The sequence below is a fragment of the Littorina saxatilis genome, linkage group LG2 (assembly GCF_037325665.1).
Source record: "Littorina saxatilis isolate snail1 linkage group LG2, US_GU_Lsax_2.0, whole genome shotgun sequence".
Lineage (NCBI taxonomy): Eukaryota > Metazoa > Mollusca > Gastropoda > Littorinimorpha > Littorinidae > Littorina > Littorina saxatilis.
The window spans coordinates 81,336,615-81,353,296 of record NC_090246.1 but is presented as its reverse complement, the minus strand read 5'-3'; the positions used below and the strand labels follow the sequence as shown (position 1 = coordinate 81,353,296).

General features: G+C 42.2%; 1 protein-coding gene across 3 annotated transcripts in view; it reads right to left on the bottom strand.

The window, feature by feature from the left end:
* Positions 1-16,682, bottom strand: part of LOC138959869 (uncharacterized) — a 49,073-nt gene that overhangs the window by 1,908 nt on the left and 30,483 nt on the right. The window contains exons 15-25 of one of the 3 annotated variants that reach the window (XM_070331515.1): positions 16,089-16,245; positions 14,559-14,746; positions 14,102-14,189; positions 13,307-13,613; positions 11,387-11,565; positions 10,622-10,777; positions 9,897-10,042; positions 9,324-9,466; positions 8,673-8,770; positions 7,429-7,585; positions 3,394-3,915 (exon numbers count right to left, since the gene is read on the bottom strand). In XM_070331515.1, coding sequence (XP_070187616.1) covers positions 3,394-3,915; positions 7,429-7,585; positions 8,673-8,770; positions 9,324-9,466; positions 9,897-10,042; positions 10,622-10,777; positions 11,387-11,565; positions 13,307-13,613; positions 14,102-14,189; positions 14,559-14,746; positions 16,089-16,245 — 2,141 coding nt within the window. The remainder of the gene's footprint in view (positions 1-3,393; positions 3,916-7,428; positions 7,586-8,672; positions 8,771-9,323; positions 9,467-9,896; positions 10,043-10,621; positions 10,778-11,386; positions 11,566-13,306; positions 13,614-14,101; positions 14,190-14,558; positions 14,747-16,088; positions 16,246-16,682) is intronic. The other 2 variants (XM_070331516.1, XM_070331517.1) reach the window with 2 other exon arrangements.

Sequence of the window (16,682 nt, the reverse complement as noted above, 5' to 3'; positions counted from 1 at the left end):
TGAGCTGTACATGTGCATGTTTGCAAAAGAAGGCATCTTGAACCGACACTGAATTTTTAAGTAATTTCCGAAAAACGTCTGTTATAAAAAAAAGGACCAAAACATACATAACACGTGTGGCAAACAGGGATCGCGTTAACGCATGGTTTTTTTTGCGTATTTGAGGCGTTTTAAAATCCGCCCACGCATTTTCCCGGCGCTTATGCGTACGCAAAACAACTTCTATTCAAAACGGCATGTTCAGCAGCACATCCCAATACTGAATCAGACTATAGCACACGCGTGCGAGTTTAGAATCTTTAGTCTGTTCTGGATCAAACATAGCACAAGCGCGCGAGTTCAAATCTAAAGTCTGTTTTGTACGGAACGCGGATCGTATCAACTGATGCATCAAATTGATGCATCCAAAACCAAGATTTGATGCACCATTTTCACAATTTGATGCATCATTTTCACAAAAGGATGCATCATTTTCAAAAAAGATGCATCATTTTCCAAAACTGATGCATCCGATACGAAAATGATGCATCCTTTTAGAAAATGATGCATCATTTTGATGCATAATTTTGATGCATCACTTTCGGTTTTGTATGCATGCGAAAGATCATTCATTTCCGGTCTTTCCGTAAGAAATGCCTGAGCACGGAAAAACTTGAAATGACATTTTGACGAATATAAGCAGATTGGTTAGATAAAACAAAAATAAACGTACAACATACCATTAAATAGGGAACAAATCAAAGTCACGGCATTATGCATTTTAAGGCATTTTTTGTTTTGTTTGTGGTTTGTTTTCTGAGCACACGAAGTTTTGACGCCCTTGACCTTCGACTCAAACTTTCGTTTTCCGACGTTCGTTTCGCTTCGTATTCCGGTTCAAATTTTTGCTCGGCACTTTCCGGGAAAACCCAAAAATTCTGATGCATCCAAACGATGCATCAAATTGTGAAAATGATGCATCAAATTCTTGGTTTTGGATGCATCAATTTGATGCATCAGTTGATATATACGATCCGCGTTCCGTAGTTTTGGAACAAACAAAATGAGGTGACGTGCTCTCGGCATAAGAGTGTCGCAAGCGACGCAAAGCAACGCCGGTCGTTTTTCTGAAACAGAACATACACCCAAAATGCACTGGGCGTATGGCGCCAAATCTAGGCCGATGCTTTCAGTTCAAACCTGTCTTTGATTCATTCAAAACGGCATGCGGCGAAAGTTGTCCCCGTTTTTTCGCACATCGCCGCGAATTCCAGAGCCTATGTGAGCGCCGGAAATAGGTGAGTGAAATGCGTGCTTTTGACATGATTTAACTGTGTTATACTTATAGTGTAACGCGAAATCGGTTCTGCTTTACGCGTTTTTTTGGCCGACATTGCGTAAGCCGTACGCAATTTGAAAAATCCTAGCGCGATCCCTGGGCAAACTTACAGGTTCAGTAGCCAAGTACAGGTGCGCTTAGAATGTTTCCCCCAACATGAACCATACTTTGTTACGTTTCAACATACCGTTGCTGAATGAAAACACATGTGATAGTATTGGTAGTATACTGATATTTTCAGCCCATGTCTGCAAATGTCTGAAATTATTGTCTAAACAAAGTAACACGTGAGTTAAACCAAGTAACATACAACATCAAAAACATACATGTTTCACACCCAGGAAGCGTTAGCTCGACAACAACAATGCACACCATTGAACAAAGGCTCAGATGGTGCAACCAAACGAACCGTTCAAAACATCGATAAACGAGGCCAAACCAAAAATTGTTGGTTTAGGGTAACCCGACCGTCCCTATTTTTTCCCGCCGACCCTAAAACGTTGTTTTCGTTTCTCAACAAAAAAAATAAATAAAAAATAGGCACATTTTGCGAACCATACTGCTACTAAGGGAAGTAAACTCCTTGGAGCTAAATTGAAAAAAAAAATGAAAAGAAAAAAAAGCCTACCTACCGACCCTATTATTTGTGGTCACGTTACCCTAAATCAACTTTATTTGTTGTGGCCTGACTTGCATCCGGTTCTACTCAATGCGCAGCACACAAAACATCAACACATGTATACAAGTCACATTAGCTGTATGTTAAAAGTCATTTTCTTCTCGTGTGGACAACTTTATCAAATAGACTAGATGAATATAATTATAACTGACGCCAATCTGCGAAAATAATTCAGCAAAAATGTTTTTTTAAAAAAAATTAGTTTTGGTATGTGTCCAAGTGGAGGGATAGTCTTATCCCGTGTAAAAGCCTAGGTTGACACAATCGTTTACATAGGAATAATGATAGCTGTAACCAATTATCTCAAAAGCATCACACAAAGCACTCTACAACATACATATTTATTGCGGTTAGAACAAATTTGGGGAACACAGACGCACACGTACCTTCAGTTTTTCGTACTGACATAACAAACACACTTGCCACCGAAAACCACTGTTACTGCCTTAACGAATGACTCAATCAACCAATGGAGCATTCGGATTGTAGCTATCATTGATGTGTGAGTTACGTAACAAAACATGTTTAGCACAAAAGCCAATATAGCAACATTTCAACGAATCAATGTGTGAATATTGGACAGTGCTATGTTAGTGTGTTTGGTTGTTAACATGTGTGCTGTGTACATGAACTTAAAAGTTAAACAGAGAGAGGGAGGGAGAGAGAGTTGGAGGTGGAGGAAATAAAGCAAGAATAACATGTTCACATTAAGCAACAAATAGAATGAAAATATGAATATGTGTTTAGTTTTCTCAAATCTGCATTGTGGTTATACATACATATATATATGGTATGTTCGCTTTGGAATTTCTTTCTAGGGAGACTCTCGCCATCCTGTAATCCTGCATTTATACATATTTGTTACCATGTACTAGGGGTGGTGTTATGTCTGTAAATCATCACAGTCTACAAGGTATTCTAGGTTAGATCGGCTAGGTCATTAAACTCCTGTTATCCTACATCTACAATGTACGAGATGTGAGTCAGGTTTTCTATGTTAGTTGGCTAAATCTTTAGACTAGGTCCTTAGGCCCAGTAATGCTGCATTTATTTTTTCCTGTACTACAATGCACGAGATGTGGGTTAGGTTTTCAATGTTAGATGGATAAATCTTTAGACTCTTCTAACCCTGCACCTAGTCATTACAGATACATTGTACATGTACTAGGGGTGGAGTTATGTTTTTCAATCACCACAATCTATGAGGTATAATATCATTCATATATTCACCACACTTTACGAAGATTTGCACGGTTAAAGCGTTGTTGTGTACACACCAACAATCAACGCGTAGCGTCACAACGACCCATGCACACACCAACGGGAGTCACGAGCGTTTAACGTTGTCAGGGCAAGGCAGCAAGCGAAGGGGGCAAAAACGCTGGTCAATTTCTACCTGAATCTGAGCCATCTGAGTTGTAACCTTCAGCCTTCTGTCCGTGTCCGGTTGAAGCTGGACCCGAGCCTTGCAAGATCATATTCGTGTGGTGATTATTTGTATTTTCATCGATTGAAGATGAGCTAGGTTTGCCGGCAGAGTCCTTGCTAACCCAGGGGTCGTCACCTCTCGCTGTGTCCGGCCTGATGGCATTGTTGGAGGTTGCGGTCAGCACGGTGGTCAACTCATGATCTGTGGATTGCGTGGTTGTGACTGGAATGGATTTTCTGGTCGAACTTTGAACGTAGCGAGTTGGGGCTTCGTCCGTAAAGTGCGGATACAGTGTCACCGGCTCGTCTGTCCCAGCCGTGGTTGTCTGGGCCTTAACGTCATACTGTGTCGAAGCTTCGTAAGAGATTTCAACGGCATAGGTTGACGTAGCAGGAACCTTGGGCTTTTCAGTGGTTTTGGTTTCTGGTGTTGCTGGTTTGACATTTACACCGTCGGTGGGTGCAACCGTGTACGCTTCTGTTGAGTTTCCTAGATATGGGTGGAAGATGAGCAATGGGGAATGATCACATGCAACGCAAAGATGGACCAATGGTGTTTCTGTCATGACAACAAATCTGTTAGCTTTGAAAAGAATTTGAACTTTGTCTACGTATGCACATATAGCTTTCTGACAGGTTATGCAATGTTCTGTTATGTATCCCCCGTTCCCCTGCCTCTTAACTTATCTTGGGATCTTTTATTACACTGGTGTACTTGTGCATATGAACTATTTCAAACGCACGCATGGTGTACATGTAGAAGTAACTAGTATGTTCTCATAAACTGAAGTAAACTTGTTTCTTAACCAAATTCTATGCTCAAGATATCACTCATAATTTGAGGAAAAAACCCCAAAAAGGTGGTGTCATCGGCCGTCCGGAAATTAGACGTATCTTATAAATTCTGCCATACTTTCCCAGTTTCAACAGCAGTAGATAAATGAATATAACCAAGTGATTTGGTATCTATCCAGGTGATTATTGATTTGTACATATTGAATATGATTTGTTTTTGTTTCAGGAGAGCTGGGCAATACACGTAATCCATACAATTGCAGATATATCAGGTAAGCAAGAAGCGTTCTGTGAATACTGAAGACTCATGCGTTTGTTGAGCTACTGAGTAGAAGACGTTTTACTATGGCTATGTATCTATATGTGCAATTAGAAATGATCTACCCTCTTCAAACTCGGAACATGTGAAACAACAAATTGTCAATGCAATGTATGGCCATCGGTAAGGTTTCATTCGATTTAACAACTGTCTTGTCGTTTTTGTGAATATTTGGCTCACACAAAGTGAACAGTTCTTCTTCTTCTTTTTCTTGTTGTTCTTCTTCTTCATCGTTCATGGGCTGAAACTCCCTCGTTCACTCGTGTTTTTTGGACGATTGGATTTGTACGTGTATGACGGTTTTTACCCTGCCATTCGGGCAGCATTCGCCGATTTTTTTGGGAAAAGTGAACAGTGAAATGCAACATCCGCAGTAAATGTAAGTGGAAACTTTCTAGTGGGTTAGTGCATGGAGACAGCGTATGCCAATCAGGTAGCAATTGTATTGATGGTGGCGAACATGAAACTGGGTTTGCTGCACTGAGACATGACACCGACCAGAGACAAAAGAGACATCACGAAATAGAGATATCCATTGGCGGCTATCGACACATCCCCAGTTAGCAAGCTCAAGCACCTACAACCCGGGTTTAGATGCGAACAGAAACAAGCACGGAGCGAAGAAAGACTGGCTGGGAAATAGACTGTAGGCTGACGTGACCGCCACACAAAACAGTCTTCTTGGACACACCAGCCAAGAACTCCTGAATGACCAACTCCGCTTGGTGAAAACAGTTCGCCTCACTGTTTCAGATTTTGCCAGGCTTTCACATAGGATAAGATCACCCCTCTACTTGGTCACATACCAAAAATCAACACCATGACTGCTGGTGAGTTACACTTTTTGATGAGTGAACATGGCACCAGTGCCTTTTACAAAAACAAATCTATGAACAGAGTGCACCCAGGCTGTTCATTTGTTGGGTTGTTAACAAGTGGAGGGATGGTCGTATCTCATGTAAAACCCTGACCAGATCTGAGACAGTGAGGCAAACAAGTTTTCACGAGGTGGAGTGGACCTTTAAGCCATGATTCTTTGCGAGAAAAAAAAAGCTTCTTTAAAGATACACTCCTTCGCATGTAAACTATTGTGTGCACCACGACAGATCTGTCCCGGCTTTAACATGGAACTAGTGCATCCTTACAAGTGGAGTCACTCCAAATAGAAACAGCTTGGCTGCGTTCTGTGCAGAGTGTGAACTCTTAACTCTTAACGGATCAAGTTCGTATATTGACACTATAGTGTCAGTTTACCGAATTAATTTAACACCACCACCACCACCACCCCCCCCCCCTCCTCCACCAACCCTCCTTCCCCCCCACAAAAAATTACAACAACAAAATGAATAAATAGATTACTCTAAACAAAACGCAGCTAGGCTGTTGAATTAAGGTATGTGTTCAAGTAGATAGAAGCTCATACCCCATGTACATTTCCGTACAGATTTCAGTGTGGTGATCAACATGAACATGTGCACGAGAAAGATGGCACCTTTACATATAAATGGTAATGCCTTGTGCGAATTAATAACAGCTAAGCTGACACTGTGATCGAACGGAAAAAAAGCATCGCTGCATGCAAACAAACGGACAAACCGTACGACTTGAAACGGAACAAAGCAAGTACATTGCACAAGTAGACCCATGGTAGATATTTCATTTTGAAATAAGGGCTTTGTACAGATAATGTTTGTTCCCCTTTTTATCGTGTATATCAAAGCAGTAAAGATATACACGGAAAATTAATTACCAGTTATTAATCCTTTTGCCTTTTTTGATAGGTTCAGCACCGTTGGAAAAATTCTGTATTGCCTGAATGATCAATCACATACTGTTCAGCAGAACAGCATCGGATTTCATGAGAAACATTATATGCAGCTGCTGGGCTCTTCTATGTAGAGCCTGAGATTGCAAAGGAGAGAGGATACAAGCCATGTCAAGAGCTGCCTTGCGAATACCCTTTTCTGTCGACATCGAGGATGAAAAGACTTGAAAGCAGTACTGACCAAAGTAATTCTGAACTTGCTTACTTCAAAAACGTCACGTATACTTTGTGTAAGAAGATATTTGACTAGCTCAAAGAAGTTTACAACTTGCGTTCTCAATACGGGAAAGATTGGTACACAATCAATGCGAAAGAGGTCATTGGACCTTTTCATCGTTAATCAACGGGTAGTTTTGGGAAATGAGCGTGGTATTTTTATCTGACAACCTCAGAATATCACTGGGCCATTTGACAAACTTCCAGCTAGAAATAAGGAGAATATAACGCTTCAGTGACAGACGACCAGTGACGTGCATATACGTCTCTTCTTGACACATTGTTTTTTTCAAATTGAAATCTCCACGTCAAAAGCGACGAAGTTCGAGAAGTCGTCGCGAGGTGAATAATGGCGTCACCTTAACGTTCTGACACCTTACTTGTCATTACCAGCCTGAAGATGTCAACAAAAGGCTGACACAAATTTGATGAAAAAAATTAATTACCAAAACTGGTTTCTGTGGTGTTTTCGTTTTGTTTTGACCTTTCATGTACATCTCTACTGGGAAAATAACAAAGTATTTCGAGAAGGAATTTTGTCTCGGTAACTTGGTCATAACAGCCGGCGAAAATGACACGCAAGGTCGCCGCCAGGCTGTGCATGTGTCGGTATCATATACAGTGGAACCCCTATTTTACGACCTCCACAATTATGACAAACGCAGGTCTTAAAAGGAGGGAGTCTAAAAAAAAGTGGGGGTAAATTTACAGAGGATTTGAACAGAAAATCTCAAAAACTAAGGTCACAAAACGGGGGATTCACTGGATCAAAAAAGTGTTCATTCACAGGCAGCTCTCGACAACCACACAAGCAAAGAAGAAGAAAGAAAAACACTATCATGTCATACCAGACTGAGATCCTCCGGCGGTGGGGGTGGAGAAGGACACTGTGGCCTTGTAGTTCAGGACCTTCTGCTGCTGCGGGTGTAGGGCCTCGTACTGGGCAGGGGTCAGCGAGTTCACCTGGTTGCTGCTCAGCTGTCGTAGCTGCGACTCTGTCATCGCCTGTTGAAAGACAGGTAAACTTCTGTAGGTCTTATTCCTTTGCGGTACAGTCGAACCTGCCTATGAAGGCTGTCTTTAATCAAGCCCCAAGTTCACTTCGCAAAGATTGTATCTTTTTCCCAAAAATTCGGTGCCCGATCTTCGTGCAGCCAGCTCCGTGAAGCAGACTTCGCGAAGCCGATTCGACAAATTATTATAAGGTTTTAAGACCACCAAAAGGACTGACCAAAATTGGTCGTTAAATACAAAGGTGGTTGCTGTGGGAAGGTGGATTGAATGCAAAACTCGTCAAGGCTCCTTCATGGATGGTCATGTGGTCGTTAAATACACAGGTGGTTGCTGTGGGAAGGTGGATTGAATGCAAAACTCGTCAAGGCTCCTTCATGGATGGTCATGTGGTCGTTAAATACACAGGTGGTTGCTGTGGGAAGGTGGATTTAATACAAAACTCGTCAAGGCTCCTTCATGGATGGTCATGTGGTCGTTAAATACACAGGTGGTTGCTGTGGGAAGGTGGATTGAATACAAAACTCGTCAAGGCTCCTTCATGGATGGTCATGTGGTCGTTAAATACACAGGTGGCTGCTGTGGAAAGGTGGATTGAATACAAAACTCGTCAAGGCTCCTTCATGAATGGTCATGTGGTCGTTAAATACACAGGTGGTTGCTGTGGGAAGGTGGATTTAATACAAAACTCGTCATGGCTCCTTCATGGATGGTCATGTGGTCGTTAAATACACAGGTGGTTGTTGTGGGAAGGTGGATTGAATGCAAAACTCGTCAAGGCTCCTTCGTGGATGGTCATGTGGTCGTTAAATAAACAGGTGTTTGCTGTGGGAAGGTGGATTGAATACAAAACTCGTCAAGGCTCCTTCATGGATGGTCATGTGGTCGTTAAATACACAGGTGGTTGCTGTGGGAAGGTGGATTGAATACAAAACTAGTCAAGGCTCCTTCATGGATGGTCATGTGGTCGTTACTGAGAGGCGGTCGCAAGGGCATGTTCGGCTGTAGCGGTATACTGATGGCACAAATTATCCCAAGGCTGTTACGTTCAAACGTTTTTCCACTGTCCAGTTAATCTTACCTTAAGAGCGGTCACTGGCAGGTTAGCCATCACGGTGGGTCTGACAAGGGACAGGTGGTCTCTGGTCAGTTGCTGGATTTTCACAGAAGACAGACCACCTGGAAAATAAGGACGCATTCAATAACACCTGAAAGAAGATTTTTGAGGGCGATTATTGCCACTTATTATCGAATAATTATTTGTTCAAGTGTTTTACATACAACATTTTACATGATTACATCAGTCACCTATACCTCAGTGAATAAATCGTCATGTCAGTGCCATGTAATGACTCTCCTTAATTGAGCCCGAAGTTGACTTCGCGAAGTCCTTTACAGAATATTCAGTGCAAAAGTGTCGTGCAGCGAGCTTCGTTAAATAGATTTCTCCCAATTAATACCAGGCTGTATGCTACATACGTAAGAGAGACCACTCATGAGATAACAAGATCGTTCAAATCACACGTGGGAATATCATGTAATTGAGGTCGTGTCAAACTAGTCTGGCAGGCACCTGATTTTCCACAAGTACAGTGTGTAGGATAACCAGAATACTACATGGCTTACAATCGTTGCTTTCGCTCGCATTTCAATATTTAAAAAAGCAACTCGTGCAAATCTGGTACGACAACAGGAAGCCATGTAGTATTCTGTATTTATGAAGATGACCTACCAATGATGTGACCCATTTCACCGACCACAGCGGGCGACCAGTTGACCACGATGTTGCCATAGACTGTGGTGGCGGTGTTGGCGTAGGCTGCGCGCTGTTCCACACTGCATGATCTGGCCTTGCCGATCACGTCCAGAGATCGCCTGTGTTGCACAGAAAAGTCATTTATAAAGGAATATCTAAAAAATAAAAAAAAATAAAAAAAGAGAAGAGAAATCAGGTCTCTAAAAGGAGGGATCGAGTTTTAAAATGGGGTCTTAAAAGGGGTGGTTCCACTGTGGAAACATCATCATCATCATCATCATCATCATCATCATCATCATCATCATCATCATCGTCATCATCATCATTATCATCATCTTCATCATCGTCATCATTATCATCATCTTCATCATCGTCATCATTATCATCATCTTCATCATCATCATCATCATCATCATCATCATCATCATCACTGGGACAGACGTCGGAGGGCTGTTCTGTTGGGGGCTGTCGACAGAAGGTCAGGAAAACACATCTGTGTTCATTCTTAATTATATTCACAATGCAGAGAAGAAGAAGGGAAGAACTTACTTGAAGACTTCCACGGGCAGCTGGCTGATCTGAGCAACGGTCAGTCCACACACAAACTCGGACATGGAGGCGAACTCTCCAGGCGTGACTGCGCTAATGTCGCCGTTCTTATCCAGTCCCAACCACTGACCGAAGCCTGCCTTCAGCTAAAACCAAACAGTAGGAATTGTTGTTTACTTGAAAGCACACACCATCGGATACCCCCCATTAAGACCTTTCAAAAATCTTGAGAAAATCAGGTCTTAAAACGGAGGGAGTTTTAACATCGAGGTAAATTAATAAATGCTATGAACAGAATATCTGAGAAATCATATATTAACATAAATCGTAATTTGGCGGTTTAAAAAAAGGGTGGGGGTGGTTCCACTTTAGAATATCAACTATATCATCGTCGTCAACGTCTGTCTGTCTGTCTGTCTGTCTGTCTGTCTGTCTGTCTGTCTGTCTGTCTGTCTGTCTCTCTCTCTCTCTCTCTCTCTCTCTCTCTCTCTCTCTCTCTCTCTCTCTCTCTCTCTCTCATGCTTTATCGTGCCTTGCTTAAATGTGTCCTGTTTCATATAATGCATTTTATTTTGCTAATGACTATAACAACATGATCATCATCATCAGCAGCAGCAACAGCATCATCAGCTGCAGCATCAGCGCAGCAGCATCAGCATCATCATCATTATCATCATCATCAGCATAATAACTTAATAAGGTCACCGTCACCAATGTAAACGTACCTGGTTCCTGTTCATACGAGCGTGTTTGGCGACACTGTTGAGGGCATCCACACCGGTCACTTTGAGTTCTAGGATTTCCTCAGGAGTGAGGGCCGTCACGATCACTCCGGCCTGACGAATGATCTCGTTGGACCAGGTTGAAGGCGAGCCCATCACCTGGGATAGAAAGTCTTCATTTTAGACATCCAAAAATAAATCGACTGCCAACGTTCCAAAATGAAGAATCAAACAACAAGCAAAGTATGTTATATGAAGGTTTAACAGTGCGATACGGTCACTGTCGTCACTGTGTCGTATTGTTTTGTCACAATCAAACGTTCTTGTGACATACCTCGCTTGTTTTTTGATTCTATATTTTAGACGACAAGAACGAGTTCGATTGGGAGAAATGAAAATTATCTCAGATTTAGCATTGACATGGCGCTTCACTTTTCTATGATGGTGTAAGATATCACTCGCATCTTCACTTATCCTAAATAACGATAAAGAACGATATCGGCTAACACGACCGGTTCATGCTTTGGTGACACGTTGCAGTTGCACCAGCGAGTTAACTTCAGTATCTACTACACGCTAGATTAACACTGTGAGGTTTGCCCTGGAGGTTTTGCTGCTCCGGTTAGTGGCCTTATTGTTAACATTGACAGTATTTTCACTTTTCAAACCAATAATATACCAACAAAGTACCGGAGATAACCAGTTTTGATCACGGCATTATCAGATTTCTACCCTCGTTTTAAAACCACCATCCCCGGAATTCCTTACCTGAGTGGCGCGTTGCAGCAGAGCACTGAGATCCTTACTGCTCCACTTGGTAGCGTTGCCAAGCACCCCAAGACAGTCCTTGAACTCTGAGGCTGGCATGGCAACGATGCGGTTGATGTCCACCAACACCACGTCCTGACGCATCAGGCGCAACACGCTGCAAGTCAGCTCGCCTTCTGCTGCACATCAGTAACATGCGTCATGATCAAATATCGTATCAAGTCATATCATATCATATCACATCATATCATACTGTCGATCTCAATGGTTCTTCTATTGCTCTTTCTCCTGCTGTCCGCAACCTAGGTGTCACTCTCGACCAGTCCCTGTCCTTCCATCAGCATGTTGCCAATGTCTGTCGCACTTGCTTCTTTGAAATCCGCCACATCTCCTCCATCCGTCATCTCCTCACTGAGGATGCCACTAAAACTCTGCTCTGCGCCTTTGTCCTATCCCGACTCGATTATTGCAATTCCATTCTATCGGGCTCTCCCAACTACATCATCGAAAAGCTTCAGCGTGTTCAGAATCATGCCGCCCGCCTCATCTTTCGTTCTTCCAAGCATGACCACATCACCCCTCTTCTTCAAACCCTACACTGGCTGCCTGTTCAACAGAGGATTCAGTTCAAGATCTCCACACTCTGCTTCAGAAACTTTGATCTATCGTCCCCTAGCTATCTTTCTGACCTTCTTGATGTCTACTCCCCCTCTCGCTCCCTAAGATCCTCCGCAGACACCCGCCTTTTTAGGATACCATCAGCACGCACCAAAACATATGGCCAGCGCACCTTCTCCTACCAGGCCCCATCCATCTGGAACCAACTCCCGCATTCACTCAGGCACTCCACATCTATGCAATCATTCAAAACCTCACTCAAAACACACCTCTTCCCTCACTAGTCCGTTAATGACCACACATCACCCTCTCCTGCTGGTCCTTGATCTGTCTCTTTCTTTCTCCTTCTTCTTCCCTTTCCAGCTCTATTCTTCTTCTCTCAACAAACTTTATGTATCCAATACTTTATTTATTTATTTACGACTGTTTTTCCGTCTAGAATGCATGTGCCTGTAGTTGGTATGAGTGAGTGCGTCGCGTTCTCGCTGTGCGCCTGTCTGTGAGTGTATGAGTCCTTGTCGATTTGTGTTTCGTATAATGTTCACTATGTATTTTATATTTTGTAAGCGCCTAGGGCTATATTTAGATTAGGCGCACAAATGTTCATAATAATAATAATAATAATAATAATTATCATTTCATATCACATTATAATCATATCATATTATATTGTGTCATAATTATATGGTATTGTATTTCATTCTAATGTATCATGTCGCACTATATTGTATTGTATTTCATTCTAATGTATCATGTCGCACTATATCGTATTGTATTTAATTCTAATGTATCATGTCGCACTATATCGTATTGTATTTCATTCTAATGTATCATGTCGCACTATATCGTATTGTATTTCATTCTAATGTATCATGTCGCACTATATCGTATTGTATTTCATTCTAATGTATCATGTCGCACTATATCGTGTTGTATTAACTAGTATTGCTGCGTTTTGCATTGTCTCGTCTCGTCTCGTCTTTCTTTCTTTCTTTATTTGGTGTTTAACGTCGTTTTCAACCACGAAGGTTATATCGCGACGGGTCGTCTCGTCTCGTCTTGTCTAGAATTGTATGGTATCGTATTGTCTCGTGTCGTATGGTATGGCATGGTATTGTATTGTATTGTATTGTATTGTATTGTATTGTATTTTTATTGTATTGTATCGTTTGGTATGATATCGTGTCGTATGGTATGGTTTGGTGTGGTTTCGTATTGTATTATATCATATCGTATTGTACTGTATCATATCGTACCTAATCGTATCGTATCGTATCGTATTGCATTGTAACATGTCCTTACCAGCAGCGCGACGGAACCTCCCACCAACAGCATTGCCCCTAGGAGCAGAGGTGGCCAGGGCAGCCGTTAGCATGCGCGTCACCAGCATCCTCCTGCCTGCGTCATCCTCTGTGTCGTCATCCATCATGTCGTCAACGTCGGGAGTGTCGGGGGTGTCGGGAGTGTCGGGAGTGTCGGGAGTGTCGAAGTTGTCGGGAGCATCATCGCTGTCCTCTCTCCAGAGTCCTTCCTCGCGTCTCTCCTCGATTCTCTCGAGTTGTTTCTCCATGCGCTTCTCGATCAACGACATGCTGGACGTTAGCTCCCTCTGTCGGCAGGAAGAGAAACAACTCACGTCATTGTTATCTTGTTTTGGGGTTTTTGTTTGCAATTGAGCTTCCCTTTTAAGATATCTGGCATGGGATTTTTCTGTACTGACACAAACTGTTGTCATATTTCTTGCCCCTTTGTCTCTCTCGTGTAGGCTGCACTTTACCAGTGTTAACTCTAATAGGATTTGTCTGTACTGACACAAACTGTAGACATATTTCTTGCCCGTCTGTCTCTCTTGTGTAGGCTGCACTACATCGGTATTGGCATTTGATATGTGGTATTTGATATGTGGTATTTGATATGCGCCATTTGATATGTGCCATTTAATATGTGCCATGTGATATATGAATATCTTATTGTCCCGCAAGGAAATTCGAGTTGCTATCCCTGGAGATAGTGTGCAGTGAACACTCATGAAACTTGTTTCTGTAGCCTACTAACACAAGCCGTTGACATATTCGTCTAATGTCTCGTGACACTTACATCGCAAAGTGTCTCGATGACGTCCTCCTTGGCGAACTGCAGCAGAGGTCCGGCGTTGGCCAGGACGACGCTGTCACACTCCCACTCACTGCAACACACACACACACACCTCTCATCTTTAAAGGGAAATTCATCTACAATCAGTACCGAGAAATTTGCAATAAGTCACGACTATCACAGAAACGGACAAAAAAGAAGATACAATCATTATCAAAATATAGGCCGCAGCAGCGTTGACAGTTCGTTCGTATTTTTTTCAAACAGTAAATAAATACTATAAATAAACAAATAAATGAATTGATAAATAAAATAAATGAACAATAAATAAATAAGTAAGTTCATCAATCAATCAATCAATAAAAATAAACACAAATAAACGAAATATATAGGAAGAAAAGTTGAAAAAAATAACAAAACAAAAAATAACAAACAGTATTAAACAAAAATTCAAACTGACGGCTCAGCCTCCTCCAGTTTCTCCAGCATGGCCTCGGCCTGGTCACGTGCCAGGGGCATTACTCCCAGGGTGGCCATGTTGTTCTTGATGGCCATAGCACTCATACTCTGGATGCGATCATCGGACAGTCCAAGGGAGAATCCGCCCAGCTCCTTCAGTCGTCGGAAGTCGAAATCGTCGTCTGTTTCCTGAAAGAACGGTGGAAATCTTATGAGGGAGTTCATATTTCGGATGCTTTTTATTTTGCGAGTGATGGGAGTTCACTAGTGAAAGCTTTCTTTTGTGACAAACGTACTTCAAAATGTACTTCTTTTCGCGAGGAGAATCTGAAAATATCCCCTGGCCATCCCCTGTACTCTAGCCTCGTGTCCGTCTCATACGCTATGTTGCATCGGTCTCCAATAGCTATATCAGCTGAAGAGACGATAACAAATAATAACCAACCAACCAACCATCCAGCGAGCCAACCAACCAACCAGCCATACACTAGGTTGCATCGGTCTAGAATTATAGCTATATCAGCTTAAGAGACGATAACAAATAATAACCAGCCAACCAATTAACCAACAACCAACCAACCATCCAGCGAGCCAACCAACCATACACTAGGTTGCATCGGTCTAGACTTATAGCTATATCAGCTGAAGAGACGATAACAAATAATAACCAGCCAACCAATTAACCAACAACCAACCAACCAACCAACCATCCAGCGAGCCAACCAACCATACACTAGGTTGCATCGGTCTAGACTTATAGCTATATCAGCTGAAGAGACGATAACAAATAATAACCAGCCAACCAATTAACCAACAACCAACCAACCAACCAACCATCCAGCGAGCCAACCAACCATACACTAGGTTGCATCGGTCTAGACTTATAGCTATATCAGCTGAAGAGACGATAACAAATAATAACCAACCAACCAATTAACCAGCAACCAACCAACCAACCAACCAGCGAGCCAACCAACCATACACTAGGATACATCGGTCTAGAATTATAGCTATATCAGCTGAAGAGACGATAAAAGATAACAACCAACCAACCCACCAACCAACCGGCCAACCAACCATACACTAGGTTGCATCGGTCTAGAATTATAGCTATATCAGCTTAAGAGACGATAAAAGATAACAACCAACCAACCAACCAACCAACCGGCCAACCAACCATACACTAGGTTGCATCGGTCTAGAATTATAGCTATATCAGCTTAAGAGACGATAAAAGATAACAACCAACCAACCAATTAACCAACCAACCAACCGGCCAACCAACCATACACTAGGTTGCATCGGTCTAGAATTATAGCTATATCAGCTTAAGAGACGATAAAAGATAACAACCAACCAACCAATTAACCAACCAACCAACCGGCCAACCAACCATACACTAGGTTGCATCGGTCTAGAATTATAGCTATATCAGCTGAAGAGACGATAAAAGATAACAACCAACCCACCAACCAACCAATCAAAACCTAGGTTCATCCTAGAGCATCGTGGGCAATATGGTGTCACTCACTGTGTCCATCTTATCGTCCATCATGTCCAGTATTTCTTCAGCCAGGAACTTAAGCTGTGCGCGGGGCAGTTTCCTGGTGTCCATCTTGGACATGAGGGCCACGAAAGCCTTCTCGCCGTCATCATCAAACTCCAGCTTTTCGAACAGGTCACGTGGCCTGGAGAGATTAAAGATGCCCGTTAGTGGTAGTTGTGTGTGAGAGTACACGCAGACAGACAGACAGACGGACAGACGGACAGACAGACAGACAGAAAGTTAAACGGACGAGCCGGCGAGCATGAACAGACTGACAGATATGTGTGTGTGTGAGTACATGTGTGTGTGTGTGTGTGCGTGTGTGTGTGTGTGTGTGTGTGTGTAAGTGTGTATGTGTGCTTGTGTGAGGTTGGGTGTGTGTCAAAATGTGTTGTGCAATATGGCATGAAAATCTTTTTAGATTTGTTGTTAAAAATTACAGCTTTGTATACCATGTTTATTATCTTTTACGAAGTAATTATAGTTAAATAGTCTTTTATGTTTTTTATTTGTTCGACCTTCTTAGGATTATGGAGTTTTATGCACTGCCTTTTATAGTTAACTAAATTTTTGTATTTG